Here is a 22,665-nt window from a genome sequence, read left to right on the forward strand (position 1 = left end):
AGGCACTACTTAACCTTCGGCTCAGTTACAATTCAAGCAAATACTGACAGAGCTCGAGAGAGGTCTCAGACGACCCTGTTTCCCAGCACAGGGGAAAAAGAAGCGAGGAAGATGACTTTTACCTTTCGACGGTCGCCTTTGCCTCACAGCAGCCACCGTGAGAAATCCCCGAGGCAGCTCGGATTTCTGTTTTATGCGAGGAGTGCAAGGCACTAGTTGCTGAGCAAAAAAATATGTAATAAAAATAATAATAAAGCTTGGGGCTTCTTAGGGCTTCATCCAGGTTATTAGACAGGACGGCGAAGTGGCAACACAGTTATAGCAACAGAAAGTGGCATTGGACGTGTCGCACTGTGGGACTGTGAACTATGTCGCTCGGTTTTAATAATTCGGATTTTGTAGCGATCTTCATACAGTGCGTTGTGTAGATGTATGTAGATGGTTTCACAAAACATGCATCATTCGTGCCGTGCTGCTTGAATTTCTGTCCTGTATCTTCCTTAAGAATAAAAATGCACAAAGCTTCATATTTCACAGAGGTTTTTAATCAGAAAGCACAGCAGTGTGACAGAGCATATACTAAACGTGACAGACAGTTTCAGGAAATTACTTCTCACTTGAGAACAATAGGAACTGAATTTGTGGGGCTAAAATAATTTTTGAAGAGTAACAATCTAACGTATCTTTTTTAAAATGCTATTTTGGAGCTATCCATTTTTTCGCGGATTTAATAGCTTCTGTTTTGGGCGATTAAAATCTAAACTATTCAAAGTAAAGCACTTTAAACTGCTCATCTGTCAAGCAATTAGGATCTATGCAAATGTTAGAAGATTTCATATTAAACTCATTCCGAGAAGGTGCTGAGCGTCGTTAGCTCCCATTGTAGCTATCGAGGTAAATGAGTTTCCGTCTTAGGCTTGCTATCAACTGCACTGCAACAGAAAATTTTCAATGGTTAAATTGTATTTTAGCTGCAAGCCATAACATAAGTTCAGGAATATCAAACATGTTCTTCCTAAAGTTTACTGCATTCTAATATTCATATTCTATGAGATGTATCTATCATTAAAATGGTTTATTTCTGAAACAAAACAAAATATAGCAGTTGGTGGAAAACACGTATTTCTTAAACGGCCTCTAAACTGCTCTCAGGTTATGAAGTGAGCAGAAAACTTGTATTACGACCTTGTAATACTCTTCTCTGACAACGGTTATCTGCTGCTCGTTCTGAAGCTAGAAAAACGTACTGTTCAGTGCCCAGCAAACACGAACTACTAAACTGAGCTGTGTAAAACCTCTGGCAATCAAAAACCCCACTTACATTGTTTCTGGTAACTAAATTCAAAAGCAGCTTGCTGAAAGTTTAAATATACAAAGGGGAAAAGTGCAATCTACATTTAGAAAGCAAGTGACCTACTTCTACAAGCTCTTGTTAGTGTCAAAATGCAGCTATTTCCCAACGCTTCTGAGCGACATCCGCTCTCTTCAGGCCAAGCAATCTCTGACTTCGAGCCCTGCCTGAACAAGGATTTGCAGGTTACCCCTTAGCGAGCTGTTTCACCTAAAAGAAGACTTCCAACTTTTAAGTACGGTCTGGGGCACGGGAGGCGGGGAGAAATCCCAGTAAGCTGTATTATCAAAATGTAAAAGTACAGCAACGTAAAGCACGTGGATATATAGCTTTCTTTTGTATTCATGGCTTAATACAAATAACCTAGAATGAAGTGTAACACTTGATACTGGCAAACTAGGCACGAGCGAGCAACATGTAACACGGTTGAGTCTCTTAGCGCTTTGTAGGCGGCAGGTGTGAGGAGTGTGGCTGCAAAGGGTTGCCGTTACCTAAAAAAAAGGGAGGGGGGAGAGAAGGAAAGACCACCTGTATCCTCAGGGGGAGGGAGAAAAAGGAGGGCTGGAGGAGGAGGCGGCCGCCGCGCGCGGCGGTTCACAGCGGCCGGCGGGGGCCGGCGGCGGGGTCGGGGCTGGGCGGCGGGCGCGGGCCCTCGAGCAGCCGCACCACGGCGGCGCGCTTGTAGAGGCGCGCCAGGTCGCAGGCGGTGGCGCCGCGCTTGTTCTGGTGGCCCACGCGGCTCGCCGTGCGCCGCACCAGGAACTCCACGACGGCCGCGTGGCCCTCCTGCGCCGCCAGGTGCAGCGGCAGGTTGCCCTCGGCGTCCTCGATGTTCACGTCGGCTTTAAACTCCAGCAGAGTTTGCAAAGTGTCCAGGAAGCCCGCTCGGGCTACGTCGTGTATCACGGCGAAGCCGGTACTGTCTTTCAGGTTGGGGTTCGCGCCCCTGCTTAGCAAGCGCCGGGCGATCTCGGGATTCCCCAGTTTCATGACCTGCGAAGGGAAAACGAGAGTTGAGCACCTCGGGAGGCGTGAGGATTCCCTGCTTTACGTCCTTAATTTTTCTCTGGGAGCATTGTCACGGCTCGGTCGTTATTTAAAACAGACAGAGAAGCTCTATTACAAAACTAATGATGCATTAGGGCATCTATTTCCATGTTTTTTTTCCTAACTTCAGTACGATTGTGGGAGATGTTGTCATTTTAGTGGTAATAGCTTTCTGTCTCGGAGAGATTAATGTCTAAAACATGCAGTGTAGCACGTTGGTATAATAACTTCTTTAACTTAGGTAGTCTCATGCTCTTAACATACGAAAATTAAATACGGTTCAGTTTTATTTGCGAAGTATTGAGACTCCTTTGCATTATTATTTAATCTTATTAAACATCAAATATGGGGCTCTCTGAGGAACAGATATTTTACTTCAGTAACAGAAAATGTAGAATGTGTTTTTATAAACTTTCAGGTGTTTACATTGTCTGTGTATTATCATAAAACAAATATTTGTACTGTACCATAGTTCTGTCTGCTAAGTAAAATAAAGCCCCGAAGAAATTTTTCTTCCCAATATCTCAATTTCATTATGTTACCCAAAAAGGAGAAGTTAGAAAGAATGTTTCAAAGTTCCACAAGCTTTCTTCTAAAACCAGTATATTATTTCATAGTTTCATAAATACACTATAAGCAAATTGTGGCTATTTCATAGTTTCATAAATACACTATAAGCAAATTGTGGCTATATTCTGTTGTTAAAAATATCCCTCATTAAAAAGCACTAATTGGATTTTCTGACTATTCCTCTCAGGAAAAAAAAAAAAAAAAAAAAGAAAAAAGAAAGAAAGAAAGAAAGAAAAGAGAGAGAGAGCGAGCTTCTTTAAGTATTCCTGATTGCATCATAAAACTATTATAATTAGGAAGCAATTATCTCTTGTTTGAGGCTTAACACCTTGTAGTAGTTTCCCCCAAATTTGACAGTTTTTGTTTTCTTACAGCTTTAAAAAATGAACATGACAATAAATAATCTGCAATCTATAGGAATAATTTACTGTTCTTGCAATTAGTTTTATTTTAAGTGTCAAATTGGAGGGGGGGGGAATCCTTCTTTATTTCCTTAGAAACATCCACAGTGATTTAAAATTTTGCAAATAATCTTCTATCAGCATAAACGAGCATTGCCGTGCATTATATTTAACATAATGTATAATTTCTGCAAGGCATTTGCTGAAACAGTGTTCTCGGTGAAAAATACATATTAAGCTTTGTAAGAAAGGCACACCTATAGTAAATAAAATTACTGTAGCATTTGGAATGTAAAATAGCCCATTAAATTGCATCTACAGACAGGAACAAAACTACAGATAAAACAGAATGGGATTTAGGGAAATACATTTATCTATGGCACAATATTTCATGCACTTTTGTGTGCTATTTCTTCCAATTCTGAATAGAGATGTAAGAGATGTAAAGGAAAATAAGAGCATTGTACTTTCTTTTTCTTTGTTAAATCTGGACATTTTTGCCTCTTTTTGAGGGCCCAGGCTGTATTATTTGTGCATTCAAAACATGTATCTGGTTCAAGTGGCAGTTTTCTGTTTTCAAGGAAGGCAGCTAGTGGACTGAAGGCTTCATTTAAAGATGCGAGGGGGGGGGAGAAAAAAAAACTTATAAAAGGTGATGCTATTTGGACGTGGGATACAACTGTACCGCAAATGCCCTTTATTTTGAAAAGTTTCACTTGGGAGAGGGAGGCAAAGAAGGAGAAAGCATTTATTGAATAAGTCTGATGAAGAGCATAAGGGCAGGACTGGCATTTGAGGCCTGCATAGGTACACATCATCAGAAATAAAAAGTACAGAGGAAGACAAGCTCTTGTTTAATTAAAGATAAATCCAGAAGAAAAATATGTATTATTCTGAATTAGCATAAAAGCATTCTCTCTGTCGTAGGTGAGAGAGAGATTATTGAGAGGTTATCTCGATTTTGGAGATCGCATTGACAGAGAACTCTTTCGAGCGTGGTCACCCACCCACAACACATTTCAGGATGATACATAGTGAAAATGAGTAGACAGATTCTTCTGTTTTGATTTTTGTTGCGGTTCCTTAACTCAGTTATGATTGGGTTGCAATAAAAACTATTGTTAGTACACAGATGCGTGTTTAATATGGGTGGATGCTATGTCCTTGTGTAAAATAGTCCTTAATTTAGGGTACGGACGGCTAGCTTCTTTTAGCAAAATACATTACTGTAGTACAATTCGGTTTTCAGCCCCCGTCTGAAGGATAAAGCATCTAGCTAAATGTTTCCTGCTTTTTTTAAAAAAAGTTAATTTGTACAAGTTTCTAATTTAAATCCTTTCCTTCTCCCCAAAGTTGCTGCAAGTGTCTGCATGGTCATCCGATGTCCTATTTAGGTGATAATAGTGCAAAGATAATCTCACAGCTCTCGAGTTTAAGGAAAATTGTCAAATAAGGGTCATCACTGCTTTATAACAAGAGGTGCTTATTTTCGAGATGTGACATTTTGATGCTAAGCCAAAAAAACTCTAAATATCTCGACTTCATTTGCAAACTACATGCGTTTTGAAAACAAAATTTCGGAAATGAATATCATGGTTTCGAGGGAGGGGGGAGAGGAGTTAATAGAAACGATTTTTCTAATGTGTGAAATTAAGAAGTTCCACAGCTTTACTTGCACATTTCATTACATTCGCTTAAGTATAAATAACCACACATTTCCTCCTGATCTATAAATCACTAATTTCACTATTTTGTATACATTCTACCACATTCACCATCATTATCTGATATTATTAAAAGAGAAATCTTTCATCAGCTCCAATAGTTAGCAGTTGGATGAGTTCCAAATCCTGGCTGCCCAGCTACCTACTTCAAAATTAGGACAGAAGACCCTATACGACCAGAAATGAAATAACTGGAAGCAATGCCTTGCCACCCGATCTAAAAACTCAAATTTGCAAATCTTAATGCTGAATGAAAAAGCAAGTGATTCAGCTTGAGCTGTACCTCGTTCGGCTGGCTATGAATGTACAGCTAAGGTACTCGGTTCTGTGGAGCAGCTTCGAAATTAGAAAGGTCATTCGGCACAAACAGCGTATAAAGGAAAAGTACCATCTACCGCCGAGCTAATAATCGAGAAAAGCAATGTTTTAACCGCATACGGTAGGGGAAAAAAGAACTCCAAACTTCCAATAGTAACACAGATGTGTTTACAGACCTGCTCTGAAATCCTGCTCACCTAAGACGATTTCTTTTCATCTCCTCTCTTTCATTCTTTGCCTCCTCCCCACGAAGTTACAAAATATTATTAAACTTGTAGCCCGTTTGACATTGAGGGTGATCCCCGACTGAAATAATGGTTTTGACCAGTTTTATTTCAAGTACGTCATTTTAGGGAGCTGGAGCCACTAAAGTTATGAAATATGGCATCCAACTAGTTTAAAAAACACTCGAATTTCGTCCACCAGCCTGTTTAAAACGTTGTCTTTTTGGAAACCCGGGTCACGTAGGTAGCAGTGATGAAATATTTTCTCCCTCTCTGGATACCAACCTGCAGCGCAGTCCTCCCAAATCCATTTTGTGCATTGACGTTTACATTCTTTTGCAACAAATTAGTAAGTTGCACTAGGTCCCCCTTGGCAGCCGCGGACGCCAGCTCGTTCCCAGAAGGCTCGGCCATTCTTTAGGGTGACTGACGATCGGAAAAAGAGGAGATTTTTTTTTAACCAGGCATGGCATCGGAGACTGACAGAAGGATTGGGATGGTTAATCTTCTGGAGTAGACCTTGTAGTAAATACTCGTAAAAAAACTCCTTGCCAAGAGCCCGCCCCTAACTCACACGTGATTATTCAGCAAAAGTGCAGCTCCGCTTGAAAGAAGGTTTCTTCGCTTCCACATATAGACTAACTCGTATTAAAGACTTTGGCCACTTTAAAGGGGAAATATATTAAAAGCTAAGAAATATATATGTTATAATAACATATATGCACGTACCCTGGAGCCTGAGTCTGACCTGAAATCTCCGAAGAAGAAAACAACCCACCCTGTTCGCAGCCGGGATGGGAGACTTAGCAGCAGCAGCAGTTCCGGAGAAAAGTCTTCTTCGGCGGCCGCCCCCTCCCAGCCGCCGCCGCCGGGGCGAGCGGCGCGGCGCAGCGGGGCCGGCGGGCGGCGGCGGGGCGGCCGCGGCCGCGGCGCTCGCTCCCTCGGGGCGCCGGCGCCTCTCGCTTCCCGCAGCAGCGTCGATCCCGCGGCCTGGCGGAGCCCGGGCGCAGCGGGCGGCCGCGGCGCGTCCAGGCGGGCGACGGGGCGGCCTGGCAGCGGCGGCGCCGCATGCCGGCGCTCAGGGCGCGGAGCCGTCTCCGCGGCCGGCGCTGGGCGCTCCCCGCCGGCTCGGCGCTCCCCGGTGGCGCGGTGCCTCCCTCGCTGCCGCCGTCTCCAGCGCACCGCTGTGTGCGGGCGGCGGGTTGAGGAGGAGGAGGAGGCGGACCGGAGGGCGAAGGCTGCGCCGGGGCGGCCGCAGCCCGCGGAGCCGCCGCGCGGGCGCGGGCAGCCCGGGCAGCGCGGCTGCCGCCGCCAGCTGTGCCGCCGCCGGCCTCGGCTTGCCGCCTCCGGCGCGCAGTGACAGCAGCGGCTTTCCTTTTCTTTAACTTTGCAAAATAAAGCTGCACTTGCCGGTCCGCAATCGCTGCATCCACCCGCGACTTTGCGCTCCCCCTTTTTTAAGCACAAACAATCGCTACTTCTGTTTCCTGCGGACACGGAGCCGGTTTCTTTTTTTTTTGCCTCCCCCCTTCTTTTTTTTTAACCTCATCAGCTTTTTTTGAAAAGAAAAAAAATTTGAGCGCTTTTTGAGTTGAAACACCCGCCCACATTTTAACGGCAGAGATTTAAGGAGGCGCGGCGGAGTTGCGGCGCCGCCGGCGGGCGGGCAGGAAGGCCTGCACGGCACCCGCCCCTCGCCCGGCCCGGCCCGGCCCGGCCCGGCCCCGCAGCGCTGCGCAGCGCAGCGCAGCGCAGCGCAGCGCAGGCCCCGACCCCGACCCCAGCCCCGGCCCCGCGCAGGCTGCGCGCCAGGCGGCAGCGGGGCCCGCGCCGGGCGGAGCTCCCCCCGCTTGGCGGGCCGGGCCGGGCCGGGCAGGGACGTGCCCGCCGCCGCAGTCGCCGGGTCGCTGGTTCAGCGGCTCTGCTGCCGAGGCCTAAAGCGGGGACGCTGGAGCAGCCGCTACGCCGGCGCGGAGGGCCGAGCCCCCGCGGGCAGCGCGCCCCGCCGCCCCCCCGGCACCGGCGTGCGGCGGGCTCGGCGCCGAGCGGTGCCCACCTGCCGCGGCGGCCCGGCCCGGCCCGGCCCGGCCCCCGGGCGGCGGCGGCCCCCGCAGGGTCCGGTCCTGCCGCGGTGCTGGCGCTGCTCCCCGGGGACAAGGTCACGGACGAAGGGCCAATGTCAAGTCCTGGTAGCTGTGAGAGGCGAGGAGCCAGAGCAGAAATCTTCTGGTGTTCTGGGTTAATTTAAAAGGGCCATTTTTGAGGGGAAAAGGCACATAACTACAAGGAAGACGTGAGGGAGTCACTGCTTCAAAGGGAAAAGAAGTAACGACGGTACAGTATGGAGATTTTATTACCGTTCTGACTAACATCATTTAATGCTTTAAACTGCTTTACTCGCTGAATTGCTTTAAGCTGCAGGGGACCTCGAAAAAGCCGAATTCTGCAATAGTTAACAGCCCGGGAGGCGAGCTGCGCTGCGGTTTCAGTGTCCCGGCTGCCCGGGCAGCACACGTAATCTGTCAGTTGTAGCTGTCCGGGTAGACACCACGGAAAAGTTAGTTTGAACGTAAACATGTATGAGCCAATTCAGGGAGGGAACCTGTTTGACAATAATATCAGCTCATAAAACACCGCCCTAGTTCCGTCCCAGAAAGCTGCCGTGGACATCACGGCAGAGACAGCACGTGTCGAGGGCCTGATTCGAAATTGCTACCGCGAGAGACATAACCAGTTTTACAGGGATCAACCTGCAATCTAAGCAGTTAAAGGAAGTTAGCAGTAGGTATTACTTATGCATCTGACTCTCCTGTAAGCTTTGGTTGCTTCTTGCTTCGCAATCACATTTTCCTCTGCTGACTTTTACCACCCTGCTTGTGAAAAAGCCAGGGGGAAAAGTAATGAACTGGCTACACAAGAGGCAGAAAATCCAGCTGTGCTCAAATTATCAAATGCCCAACACACACACACAGAAAAAGATATCAAGAAATGAAGCACTTTAAGGGCCTTATTAGGATAATTCTTGGTCACAAGCAACACTGCTAAAATCCTGTAAACAAAAATATGAATTATAACTTCCCTCGAGGTTAACTCTAGAAATATAACTAAATATATATACATTTAAATATAGTGTCTTTTTTGCATGAGAATTAATATGCAATACTTAGAATATGAAATCAGTCGGCTTTTAAATGACCTATTTCGTGACTAATCAATGCCTAAAAACTACATGTTTTGGTGATTTTACCTGTTGCTAATTTTGTGCAGAATTAGACCTACAAGTCTTGCAACACTATTATGCTAAATTTTCTGTCTTACAGTTAAAAAGGAAACATCCATATTCCGTTAGTCACGTCACATAACAAAAATAACTTACTAAACTATAGCTGGGATGCTGCAGGCCTTCTGCAAGTAAAACCGCCCAGCCAGAAAATGCCATCAAACATCCTTCATCGTACTTGTTTCTAATGTCCTTTAAAAATCTTTGCAGAAAGAAGTATGATAATTACAGTCATTTCCTTTCAACAATCATAAAGATACCCCTCATAAAACAGAAAATGTAGTCTCAGTCAGAATCAAAATCAGCAGCTGAAACACCTTCTGCAGGGAGATATTATCACCGAACATTAAAAATTAGTCATGTCAGCAAGTATCTACCTGGCCCTCTGTAATTCTGTAATACATGTAGAAGAAAAAAGACATAGAGGAGTCTATCGAAGTTATGAGTTGTGAAAAGAATAATAGAAACTTTCGCTGTGACTTTAATGTGAACTTCCTGTGATGAAGGGTATGTTAACTTTTCACCTTTTCTTCACATTGTATATCAATTGCTTCATTTTTTGGATCTAATATACATATTACAATTTAAAATATTACTTTAATAGATGTGTACACTATGCAAATAACCGTGACAACATAGTTTTAGTTTAAATTCGTGCCAGGAATTAATTGGCTTTAATCCAATTTATAAAACTTGCTTTTCAGCCTTTATGATACTTACTCTCTAGTAATGTGTGGGTGGATTTCTTTGTAATTTAGTATAGGCTGTCACTGGCATTGCACCACACCTTGTATATATTGCAGAATTTTATGTAACGCCAAACTGAAAAAAGCAGGTGTGAAAGCCATTATTTTATCATCCATATATACGGTGGTGGGAAACTCGAATTGTTAAGCTAACATGAGCGAGTGATAAAGGTCTCTTGCAAATCCTTGCCAACATAAACTAACGCAGGAATACGATACAATATAATATCCAGCTTATCTGGCTTTACATCAGTAGTGGAGTTTTAGTACAGCTTTAATCCACCTTGAAATTCGGAATGATTATCCAGCCACAAGAAACATCCCGAACGCACCGTGAAGATCACAGTCCTCAATAGCATTCAGAAGCAAGAGCTTTAAATAATTCCACACCCCAGGCAATCGGGGGGGGAGGAGGGGGGAACGGACTGTCCTGAAGCTGCAATTTAACATTTTGTACCCATCTAGTGTATGTAAGCTGCACGCGGAGTTTCTTTGCTGTTTCTCCCCAAGTCACGCTCCCTGTCTGCGGTGGACGCTGTTGTGATGTGCAGCCGCGCTCTCCTTTTCCCCTGCCGATCTCCCTTTCATTTGGCAGTCCTGTTGCTATAATTACACTAGTCAGCAGGAAGCACACAGACCGAAAAACTTGTGTCTAAACCTCACGAAAGGGAATGGAAAAAAGGAGAAAAAAACAATAAAGAAGTACGTTTCTTAAAATCGGGAAATCATCTTGATTCTCAGGGAAGATACCATAACGCAGCCCGCTGGGCTCGCACTAAGAAGAAAGGTGCTTGTTCCCCCCGAGCCTAGGTGGCCGGGCCACCTGCAGACCGCAGCCGAAGGGCCCAGCCACACCGGTGTCCCGAGGCGCGGGCGGGCGGGCGAGCTCAAGGCCAGCGGCGAGCGGGGCCGCGCGGCGGTGAGCGGCCCCCAGGCGGCCGCTGGAAGCGTTACCGGAGCCGCGGGGGCCGCGCCGCCCCGGCCGAGCCGGGCGCCGCCGCGCAGCCGGCTCTCCGCGGGCTCGGAAGCCGCGGGGGATGGGGGAGAAAAGCACGAAAATCGCCGTTTTGTGGCCACCCCCCCCCCCGATTAAAAAAAAAGGAAAAAAAAAAGGCGGCGGTTTCGCAGGAAGTTGTGTGTCAGAGCAAGTGCAGAGCGCGCAGCGACGCGCCGGGGGGCGCCGCCGGGCCCTCGCCGCCCCGCGGCCGCCCGGCCCCGGCCCCGGCCCCGGCCCCGGCCGCCGCCGCCCCGTTAGGCCGCAGCGCGGCGGCAGAGCCCCGCCGGGGCGCCCCGCGCCGCCGGGCCCGGGGGAAGGCGCTCGCCGGCGGCGCCCGGCGCGGGGCAGCGCCGCGCTCAGCCGCTGCCGCCGCCGCCCCGCGGTGCGTGTGCGGGGGGGGGGGGGGGGGACGGCGTTTAACCGCCTCCCTCCGCGCCTCCGCCGGGGGGGGGGGGCGGGCGGGGGGGCCGCGCGGCGCGGCGCGGGGGTTCCCCCTCCCACAGAGGGACCCCGAGGGCAGCGGCTCCGGCCGCCCCGTCGCGGGAGCGCGAGCCGGGGCCGGAGCGGGAGCGCGGCCGGCGCCGCGCGCGCGCGCGCTGCCGGGAAGGCGCGGCCCCGCCCCCTCGCGGCTGGGCGAGCGCTTGACAGGAGGTTGGTCACGTGTCAGCCGCAAAGCGCCTCTTTGCGACCTCAATGACAGGCAAAATGTGCGACAGGCGCTGGGCAGGCGGGGAGGAAGCGGCGCTGCCTCCTCCTCCGCGGGCCGGCAGCTGAGGCAGCGCCGCCCGCGCCACGGCCCCGGCCCCCCGCTCCGGCCCCGACCCCCGCTCCGGCCCCGGCCCGCTCCGCCCCGCCCGCCGCCGCGGGAGCAGCCCCCGGCGGGGCAGCCCGGCAGCGCCGCCGCCGCCTCGATGCGCTCCTAGCCGCCCGCCCTGCCCCTGCTCGCCGGCGGCAGCCGCCGGTGCGCGGCGCGGAGCCGGGCGGAGCCGGCCGCAATGGCGTCCAACATGGACCGGGAGATGATCCTGGCCGACTTCCAGGTAACGCTCGCCCCGCCGCCCTTCGCGGGCGGCGCCGGGCCTGGCGGCTCCGGGCGGCACAAGCCGCGGTGCTGCTGCGCCCTGCTTGCCCCAGGCCCCCCGCAGCCGCCCGGGCCTCCCCAGGGAGGGGCAAATGGCGGCGGGGGGAGGGGAGGGAGGGTTGGGGCACGGAACCCCTCACGGCTGGTCCCGCTGTTGGTGATAAGTTACTTGCTGGGGCTGAAGATTAGTGGGAAACGGAGCTAGAGCCATCGTGACAGCACCGCTAACCTCACGGTTGCTTCACGGCTGGTGTGACGGGGAGAAACGCTTCCCTCCTCGTTGCAGAAAGCAACCTGTGTTTGCAGAGAGAGGGAATGACCCCTTAAAAGGTGTTGCTTGCCTTCCTCCCTCTCTACAAAAGGACACAAATTAACTTCAAGCTCTTTAATCTTGTTCCCGGATTAAAAATCATGAAAATGATGATTAGCATGCGTTCTGGAACTTGATTAGTCTGCTCAATATATTGCTTCTTAATGTTGCTTGTTTTTTATATTGTTTTCTCAAGAGCAAGTAAACAAGTGGAAGATACCTGATTTTGAAATGTTTGGGAGTGCCAAAAGCAGCTTGGAAGACTAGCTGATTATACTTCCATATATCTTTTTAAAATTTACTTTCAAATCTGATTCTTTTTTTAAGCTTTGTTCATTTGCAGTGGTTGGTCCTATATGGATAGGCTCCTGTATATTCCTGGATCAAGTCATAAAACCTGTGTCTGTACATACAACTTCCTAAAAGGCTGTTAGCTGAAAAAGTATCTCTTTTTAGTTAAAGAAAGAAACGTCATCATTCATTGCGTGTGTTTGACAAGAATGTTTGTTTCTTAGGAACTGCAGGTAATGTGACATTGTACATTACGTAATTCCTCTTTTGCCAAAGGTATCTGAGATCTTACTGACGTAATGTGTGGAGTTCCCAGTTGATAACAGGGAAGTGTTTTCTGTATCTGAATATATGGCATTTATATTTATTGAAATGTCTAGCAAATATTTACATCATCAGCCTTTATTGTGTTGTGTTAGGAGATGCTCTTGTGTGCATGGGGAGTAATGCCTCAGTTTTAGTGCTGGTATTGCATAAAGAAGTTCTTCCAGTAACACTGCACTGTAGAAAAGGAAATTGGGACTACAAGTCTGCATTTGTAGTACAGGAGTTGGGCTTTTATGGAATCCCATGTAATTAACTGAAATGGATGAAAAGATTCACATACAGTAACCCAAGATTGGGTCAATGGCTGGTAAATCTGATCAGATTTAAAATACAGTTTTTAATCTGTATCTGTTTTCAGAGTTTCTTACATCAATACTGTTTTGCAGTTCAGTAGTATTTTTGATCCTGGGTTTTTGAAACCAATAGGTAAAGGTATAAGAGCAACTGCAGTGATTAGTACTGTGAAGACAAGTAAGTATTATTGCAAACTTACAAATGGGCAATAGAGACACAGAAATTGGTTGTAGATCAAGGATGACAAAATGTGTCTGAACCAGGGCCCTGGAAATAACTTTATATTTTAACTGTGTGTGTGTGTGTGTGTGTGTAAAATAAAACCTCTACAACCCTCTTCCTCTTGTATTTCAGTAGCTAACTTTGTTTTTATTTCAGTCTTTAAAAAAAATCTCGAGTTTCTCTCTCCATTCTGAAATGCTGAATTGTCAACTGTGATTCTGTTAAAGCTTGAGATTAGTAAAGGTCAATGTCATTTATTTATTTATTTATTTAGACCCCCTGTATCTTTAATGTTGTTTAAGTAGTGAAGGATTTGGGACACTTTAAATACTTGATGGAATTTACAGCTCATTCACCAAAAATTTAAAAGGGAAAATAAACCATCACCTGCAAAGAAATTCTGTATGTTTTTTCCTTGTTATATTTTCTGTATCTTCTAATTAATAAATATATTTATTGAAGTTCTACTGCCATCTTTGTTTTTGTGAGGTGTTTGTTAAAGTATGTTAATATATATTGGGAACTTTTAAAAGCAATTCTTTGTAGCTTTTGTTCAGGTAATCTTTGAATGAAACTGAGAGGGAAACTTTTATCACTATTTCACATTTGCCTTTCTCATCTTACTTTTAAGAGAACAGTGGTTTTGAAGCTTTTCAAATTTGAAATGGCTTTCTTACATAATAAACATTTTTAAACGATTGTAATTATACTAATGTGTGATGCTTTCATGAAGCATTCATGGACTTATTTAATACTTTTCAAAATTGGTAGGTGTTTTCACCAGGAGCAGGATCTTGTATGCTAGCATTTGGATTTTTCTTTTAACTCTGGTGGTTGTAATAAGTTACTTGTGCGTTCTAAGATATTAACAAGAAAATAATTTTGTTATGTGTTTCAGATCACTCTATTAAAGACTTTAGGTATGGAATAGAACACAGAAGTCATCTATCCAAACTACGCTTTCTTATGTGTGTCAGAACAATTTAAGCTTGTTCTGTGTGGGTTATAATTATTTTTGTTATTTGTCCTTTTTTTTTTTTTAATGAGGTTACTGTGTGCTGCCCAGAGAGTTTAAAGTATATATTCACGTGCATAGGCTGTAAAAGCAACCTGTCTGGCTCCCCCTCTCTTGCCCTTCTCTTCCCCATGGTTTTCACTTAGGAAAGATTAAGCAGAAGCTTAGCTTTTTACCCGAATAGTCTGATTGTTCTTAATGTAAGTAGGGTAAAGTAGTGGAGCTAAGCACATAAACAAGTTTTAACTGTCTTCCTAAATGCAATTCAGAATTTCTCCACAAAGTGTCATTGGCAGGTAGGAAAAGCTACACAGGAGAAAGAAGCACCTTGTGTTTGCAGCATAACTTCTTTAAAAAGCCCATTGTATATCAGCTGATAAAAGAATAATGCAGCAACCTACCTGAAATCATGTGAGAAATAAAGGAATGTTATTTCCAACAAAATCTTTTTTTTTAACATCTCTGCTCTTCTTTTGTTTGTCATGTTTAATGAAAAATGTACTTTCTTCTGTGATGGGATACCCAGACTGTTACATGATACAAATAGTAAACCTCAGACATTCCAGTCAAAACTGTTATGCTGCTTTAGTACACACTATGTATCTGCAGGATAAAACTGCCAGCTTTCTGGCAGGGATTGGCTTTTTAACTAAGGACTAACAATTGCATTAAAAAGTACTTTTTAATTAAAAAAAGATGCTGATACCTACTATTATTCTATTGCTATTCTATATTCCTACATAGGAACTTTTTTTTTTTTTTTTTTTTTTTTTTAAAAAAGTGTGGTACTTTGGCCATACAATTTGGGATTGTGTCTGTGGTGTGATCCCTTCTCATTCCTGGATCTCAAGGTAGCCTATTGTAAAAAATAGAAATATTTGAACTAGATGAGGAGTTCATGGCACAGATGTCATTTTATAAATACTCTGACCCATATGCACACCCTCTTGGGTACTAATGTTTGGAAATTAATCCATATTCAAATGTCAAATCTGTGGTTTCAAAAAAGTTGTTCTCAGAGTGTATTGGTCAACTTCTAAATGTAAAGAAAATAAATATTTAACTTTTTTTTCTCCTCTTAAAAACAAACTTTAGTTTCATTGAATTTAGGTAAACTGGCATAGTTAAACTGATCAGGAATGAAAAATTAATGAAAAATGATTTTTGAGTTTTTTTTTTTTTTTTTTTAACAGCTTCATTTAGTATGGGGACTGAAATTAGCAAAAATATCCTTTTGCCAGTTAAAAAGTAATGTCCGTATATAGTACAAGTTTGGTCGTACAAGGTGGCTATCCTTGCAGCAAATCTTAAATGTAGAATGGGCCAAAGGTGTGGAATAGTGTAGGAGTTACAAGCTATTGAGTATCCATATTACAAGATCATCTAGCACATAGAACTTCAGATGGAGATTTTTTTGTGGATTTTGCATTTTTTTTTCCATTGATCAAATAAATAAGTAGCTCAAGACCTGGTTTGGGTAGGAAGACTTAAGAGTGGAATGGGGAAACTCAAATCCTTCCTTTCACCAAAACAACAAATCTCGCATAGTTTTCTTCTTCTGTCTGTCTTCATTGAACAAAGAAGTTGTTGTATTATTGTTATTTTATTTACGTTTTTAGGGGGTGGGGTGGTACAGTGCTTTAGTATGATTCACATACATACGTGTATATAAAAATCATTCTTTTTGAGCTTCAGCTTTGTGTCAGCTTTTCTCATAAAAACAGAGGTTTGTGGGAGGAGCAAGGAGGAATTTGAAAAGAGGTAACGTCATTACCATCAGTTACAAGAAGGTGGGAAAGCATGCTAGATAATCCTGTTTTAAGTTATAAAATTGATCATGACATTGATTATACCAGCATATACATACATACACACTAACAGTTTGGATTACAAGTAGTTTGAACTAATTCAAACTATGAATGGTTTATTTTTTTTTTTTTTTTAAGATTTAACTGTAATTCAAACTTCCCCCCCCCCCCCCCCAGGACAGCTAAAATTAAAGGAACTGGAGAATCTTTTGCAGTTTCACTAGGAAGTTAACAGTGCTGTTGAATAACTGATGATATATTTTTAAGTATCTTTTTGGTGGTTATGAGAACTATGGATTCCTCAGCCCTGTGTGAGACTCTATTATGCACACTGTTTTCATTTTATAACAATCTACATGCAGAATTTACATATGTATTACACATTTTTGAGGACGGACTGCTAAGAAAGCATTGCTTTCTTCTGTGTGTTGACACATGGATTTAGCTTCTCTGTCACTGTCTCTGTCACAGACTCTGCTGAGTTTCTAATAGGTGCCAAGATGCTCAACACTGCTTCTCCTGCCTTTTTTTGTTTTTGTTTTTTTGTTTTGGTGGATTAGGTTACTGTATCCTTAGCTGATTCTTGAAATAGAGATTTTTTTTTTAAGGAAATTTTGTTCTTGAGAAGAGCCAGTAGCCTGTAGGAAGGGGACAGACTTGTGAAATAATATGGGGAAAATTTGATAAAGGCTGAAAAATAATTTTTCACTTGTTAGAGGGATACACAAAATACACAAAACAACCCAAATTAATCTGGAACATACTTCTTATTTTTATTTTTTTTATGGGGACCTTATGACACCATAGGATATTAAAGCCCATACCTGTGAGGCAACTTATTCTACATTTTGTGCATTTCCTTTAATTCTTACTGTTTTTTTTATCACTTATAATTTTGTGCATTACACAGTCAATAGTAGCTTTGGAACTGGTAGTTGGACTTCTTGGTTTGCAAAACAATTGGTTTTGTGTGCTACACCTGGCCTTGGGTAAAGCATCAAGAGGTATGATAAAAGCATATTGTATACTTAGTGTGTTTCAGTTTGTTTATTTTGATTGTTGTTGTCTGCTTCCAAAACCTTTGCTTGTATTAGCTTTTGTTCTTTGTATATTTTTTTGAAGAATCAATAGTTCAATGTCTGGATATTTTTAGATTCAGCTGTAATTCTAAACCTCATGTTCATCAGCGCAAACCTGGTCTGGTTTATTTGCCACCTTTTTTTGACATTTTATTTGCCATTAAATAAAATGTGAGGTGAATTCCCAAATCAGGAATAAGAAACTAGACTAAGAATGGTGTCCATTTAGAAATGTGATAGTTTGGATTTTTCTTTGATATTGCAGTGTAACAACACTGAGTATTTGTGTAAAAGCCAGCTAATTTCTTTTGTATAATGATAGATATCTAATTAGAAATACCATCTAATGTTAATGGAGATGAAGGAGGTTACTCTGTGATTTGTGTGCTTTATGGTCTTGGTGTTAGAACCTAGATAATTTACCACTTGAGCACTGATTCATCTTCAGAAAGAGGTTTGTGGTGTTCTCATTCAACTACCTTGAAAAGACTCTTCATATCACAGTAGTCGCGTCACCATTTCCATCAGCCCATTCATACAGGTATTTGGGTTAGTAGGTTGCTGAAACAGATTGAGAGGTGGTAGCTGTGGGAGCCTTTTCTAAATGCCATGATAACTTACACTGGCTATATTGCTAACTTCTTTTTAAACTCTTTTCAATGTGATTATAACTACCTCTAGAGGTTAGGACATGCTCTCATTGCAAGAAAATGTGAGAGTTATTTGGCAAATAGAAACAAAGATGTCTAGCTAATATTTCTTGGAAAGCAAGGATCACTTACAGTAAATGTATCTTCTGAGCTCGCATTTTTGTATGTGAGGAAGGGTAGAAAAGGAGAGGATGGGAATGGAATGGAGGTGCTATGTGTCTTAAGGGGTATTGAGAATCTCTCATCTTAATCTTGTGTTATTGCTGGAAGGTCTGAAGAGATTAGATTCTTCCTCCAATATTTGGGTGTATGGTTCAATGAGCATTGTGTGCCTGATTTTTCGTAAGTTTTTCCTACTGGGTATAAGAGTTAATAGCTTATTAGAGGATCTATTTGGCATACCTCTGATAGGATTTTCTGTTTTTCTGCTGAGGCATGACTGTGTGCATTTATGGGTTAGTCATTAAATGAGTCCTTTCTTTTAACTACGGTTAAAAACTAGACTAAAAAGCCTAGAGAAATACCTAACATTTTACTTGTCCTGCATCATTTGGATGAAAGGAAATGACGTGCTAGCTGGCTGGATTGATACCTATTAATTAAGCTTTTTTTTTTTTTTTTTTTAGAGTTGACTAGATTAATGTGCAATTGTAAAAGCAAACTACTCAAGGAAGAAACCAGAGACTGAATGCATGGGTTATATATTATTTGTTCTATCAAAGTAGTCATCTGCTGGCCTTCTATGTCTGACTGGTTGAACAGGTCTTTGTTCTGTGGGAGTAGTAACAGTTTCAAAAGATACTTCAATAAAGCTGAAGTTTGTAAGAGATGTTTTTAAACTAAACTAGAATACGTTAGCCCTTCAGAGTTATTTTATATAGATTTCGTATTTTACCTATGGCAAGAAACAAGTTGTAAAGACAAGAACTCTGAGTAATCTCTATTATATATATATATTTTTTAAAGGTCAGGTTTGTATGAGCAAATATCAAAGCTGCCCTATCAGCTCAGATCAAGGAGCCAGCTTGCCTAGCGTCTAATCTCCAGTAATGGCTAGTGGCCGAGTTTTAAGAAAGAACTGTAAGAAATGGGAATTGAATGGATTAACCCATCCTTGTTTCTGGAAGTCAGCGCTGCCAGAGCAGTCAACATCACCACTGATGCTGGAATTCGTTGTAAGACTTTTGAAAATAAATTGTATCAGTTTGAGTAGGTCTTGAGTTCTTCAGCTGACTGAATTCTTCTTAGGGCTGAGTAGCTTTGTAATATGTGAGTCTGCTCTGTGAAAGCAGTATTGCCTTTTCCTCGGTATGTTATATGTATTTGTGTATACACTAATTTATATACTTTATTAGAATTTCTACTAACTCTTCGTGGTACAGAAATCAAACTTGTCTGGAAAGGCAGGAAGGTTTAGTAGTCTAGAGAACTAATTAATGGGAACTATTTTTGTTTTGTTTTGCTTTTTAATACCAAGAACGTTGCTCAAACTGAATGTAGTGCAGAGAGCATGTGGCTTAAATACTTGAATATTAAAATGAGACTTGGGAAAGTCTTGACTCAGCTCGTGGACTTCCTAGGGATGTGCCTTTGTGGTATTCTGGAAGCAGAATTTGCTCCAAAATTTGAGAGTGTCCAGAGTGGGCCGGAAACCATATGAAAGTGGTTACTGTGGTGCCAAGTTAGCTAGTTCTGCTAAGAAGTGGTTAAAGCTTCACACTACTAGTTTAGACTTTGTACTGTGCTTTGCTTTGTTCATAAGGCTTTCAGTCATCTCAGAGCATGGGCAAAGTCCACTGTCATCTGCTTGCAAACTAGTAGGTAGAAATATCTTGTGTGACCTTCAAAAATACCATTATTTATTTTGTTGCGCCTTGATCCTTCTGTAAAATGGAAGAAAATTCCTCTCCTTGAGAGTTTTGTTTAAGGTGGTGTTCAAATAGTACAGTCATGAAGCTTGTAAATAGTTGGGGGTGGACGTTGAAATGCATTGGCAAAACTTTAGCCTAGCATATGTACTTAAACCCTTCTGAGATTTCTGATACTGGTAAGTGTGCTAATTTGTTTGTGTTAAATGAACAGCTGGTGAGTTTGCTTAATTGTTGCCATATGGTCTTCCGAGTTATGTAGAAACAGAGACGCGTTCTTATCTCTTTGTTTCGATGCTTGTAGTGGGTGACCTTTCAGTTTGTGTCTCAGTTGATATGCCTGTTTTCTGTTCAATGTTTGTCTAAAACAGAAAGAAGTAAAAGTTAATTTAATAACCACAGATGAGTCAAAATAAGAATAGCTTTACTGCAATAGTAGAGTGGTTGCAAGGTTGGAATGACAGGAGATACCAAAGAAGAGCCCTTATGCAGCTAGTGTAGCTGGTGCTATGGTCAGTGAAGGTTGTCCTGAGGCTGATGGGACACTGGGGTGAGAGGTGCCGAGATACCAAAAAAATCTCTGTTCTGAGTGTCTGAATATACTGAATCTCTTTTTGGGTGAGAAAGGAGTTGTATATACATGGAACAGAAATCTGATAGTAGCTGCATAAGTATAAATATATATATTATTTAGCAATAACAAAAAGATTCTTCTTAGTGAAGGTGGTCCAAACTGGAACAAGCTGCCCAGAGAGGTTCTAGACTCTGTCTTTGAAGATGCTCAAAACCTGATGTGTGTCTGAGAACTGAGCTGTCTTACTGTATTGGAGGAATGAATAAGATGGCAAACTAAATTTTGGGTATATTGGAGGAGAAGTATCTAAGGTGATAGTATGTGAAATATAAGAAATATCCTACCACCTATGAGTTATTCAAGCTGCTGACCTCAGGATTGAGAATTTTGCTAGGCTTCTGAACAGTTTTGAGTGTGTACTCAAAAAAGAGTTTTTCATGCTCTTGATCTCCTGTGTTATGATGAGTGAGTTACTGAAGGGGTAGTGAATCCATTTTAACAATATCTGTTCTCTGCCAGTGTTTTAAGTTTCTGTTTAAAACTCGTGTATCATTATGGAATAAAGATAGCTCCAGTTGCGTTGCTATATCTAATAATAAATCTTATCAGGTAACTTTAAACATTTCATGAAGTACTGCTCGTGCAGTTGCAGTGAATGAAGAAGTATTACACTGGCTTTCCAAGGTTTTGTTGGGAGATCCCAAGGAATGAAAGCTTTTCTTCCCAGCTGTTCTCACATGTTGAATCTTGTAGTGCCTTAATGTGTTTTTTTTTTTTTTTTCCTTTGGACACTGCAGTTTATCTAAATATTAAAAAGATGCACTGGGCTACAGTGGAAAGAAAATGCTTGTGACTGAAAGCTCTTTCCCCTTTTTCATCCAGTACAGGAGAGTCTGTATCAGCTGTTTCAGTATTTGAGGAATAGGCATCAGATTGAATGACAGTAGCTTAATCTTATTTTGAGACAGATGGATGTGATGTTAGTGTTAGGAGAAAGTCTGTAGTTAACAACTGTTACGATTCTGTCCTGCAGATTAGATGTCCATGTTTGTTGCCATTCTGGGTACTTGAAGGTATGGCTCCAATTTTAACCTTTTAGTTTAATGGACTGAGCATGGTACCTGTATTTCTGTATGTTCTGGATTACTGGAGGAGGTTCTATCTGAGGATGTTAACTGCAAAGTGCCTTTGGAAACTAGTTAGGTACAAATGAGCTTTTTCCAGTTGACAGAGAGAGAGCACGCGAGCAATGCGCTATGCAATTCAGTAACATCTATCCACATGGTTTTCACGGGCCCAAGCCTGTTTTGCAGAATTCTTCTAGGCAAAATCCCAGATTGGTTTAATTTAGAGATATTCTCTGTTTTGAGAAAACCTAGGTATTGTTGGTAGTCAAAAGCAATACAGAATTGTTCGACAAAATTGTTGAGAGGCAGTCCTTGAAGTCATCCTGACCCAACTGGCTGATAGGCTGAATTTGATCTGGATATTTTTGAACTGCTGCATTTTGCCTTTCTGAGAAGGAGAATGGTGCCGCAGGTGAGATATGAGTAGCAAATTCTGCCCAGCTGCCAAATACCATCTGCTCCCAGCTTCTGTGCAACAACTGCCACCCGCTATCCAGCAGGGCAACGGGAGCCGGTCGGTATTTGAGTCGGCAGCAGCTGTTTGTTGCTTTCCCAGCTTGTGCAGGAGAAGTAACAGCCCGCTCCTCTGTGTCGGGCGCAGCAGTTGTCCCGTGCAGCTTCCCTGCATAACAACTGCCGGGATCTCTGCGGCAGGTGCGGGAGGGAGCGTTTGAACAGCAGCTGCTGCCAGATGGGGAAGTCAGCTGCTTTCCTGTGATGTGAAGGTAGGCTGAAGCCTTTGCTGTTGGGCTGGAGGTCACAGAGGATCTCAACCCAAATCCAGCTGTTACGGTTGCCAGGGTCAGACCACCCTGTGAGTGATTTAGAAGAGCAAGTCTGCCGTCCTGCACCAGGGCTTTCTGGAAGCACCCCCTAAGTTAATCTTGAACGCCTTGAATTCTGTCTGCCTTGCAGCTTTTCTTCTATTGAATTATTGAATTTCCTCAATAGGTAATTATTATTTTGCTATAACAGTGATAAAGGTTAATATGTCAATTAAATGAAAGACTCCTACTGGATAGATGTAAGACTTTCCAAGGATAAGCTCTCCAACAGTATCTTACTAGGGTATCGTTAGTCTGTGAAGCTACCAAAAAAATTGACGAGCTGTGAAATTTTGTTGTATGCAAATCTAAATCTGGATGATGTGTACACTTAGCTGGCTCGGAAAAGCAGGATGCTGAGAAAACTATTTTAACATTCAGTAATTTTATCTTTGGAATCTGATCTTATGCAGTCAGTTCAGTCCCAGAGTCCACCCATGCTTGCATCCTTGCATTCATTTTGCTCTTGTATGGTCTGAAAAACACAGAGAGACTGTATAGTCTTTAGAGAAAATGCTGTTGCTGCTGTGAAATGCA

The 22,665-nt window shown here is 43.4% G+C and overlaps 2 protein-coding genes across 3 annotated transcripts in view; one reads left to right on the top strand and one right to left on the bottom strand.

The window, feature by feature from the left end:
• Positions 1 to 523: 523 nt before the first annotated feature.
• Positions 524 to 6,501, bottom strand: CDKN2C (cyclin dependent kinase inhibitor 2C). 2 transcript variants are annotated; one of them, XM_062581328.1, is made up of 3 exons: positions 6,414 to 6,501; positions 5,921 to 6,061; positions 524 to 2,344 (listed from the first exon to the last, which is right to left on the bottom strand). In XM_062581328.1, the coding sequence occupies exons 2-3, from the start codon at positions 6,047 to 6,049 to the stop codon at positions 1,946 to 1,948; spliced, it is 528 nt and encodes a 175-aa protein (XP_062437312.1). In that variant the 5' UTR covers positions 6,050 to 6,061; positions 6,414 to 6,501; the 3' UTR covers positions 524 to 1,945. The 2 variants fall into 2 exon arrangements, with proteins under 2 accessions (XP_062437312.1, XP_062437313.1); XM_062581329.1 differs by having other exon boundaries at positions 6,365 to 6,501.
• A 4,997-nt stretch (positions 6,502 to 11,498) lies between these two features.
• FAF1 (Fas associated factor 1) overlaps positions 11,499 to 22,665 on the top strand; it is a 172,854-nt gene continuing 161,687 nt past the window's right edge. The window contains exon 1 of the mRNA XM_062581391.1: positions 11,499 to 11,698. Within this exon, the coding sequence (XP_062437375.1) occupies positions 11,654 to 11,698 (45 nt within the window). The 5' untranslated portion in view covers positions 11,499 to 11,653. The remainder of the gene's footprint in view (positions 11,699 to 22,665) is intronic.

This window comes from Rhea pennata, chromosome 8 (assembly GCF_028389875.1).
Source record: "Rhea pennata isolate bPtePen1 chromosome 8, bPtePen1.pri, whole genome shotgun sequence".
NCBI lineage: Eukaryota > Metazoa > Chordata > Aves > Rheiformes > Rheidae > Rhea > Rhea pennata.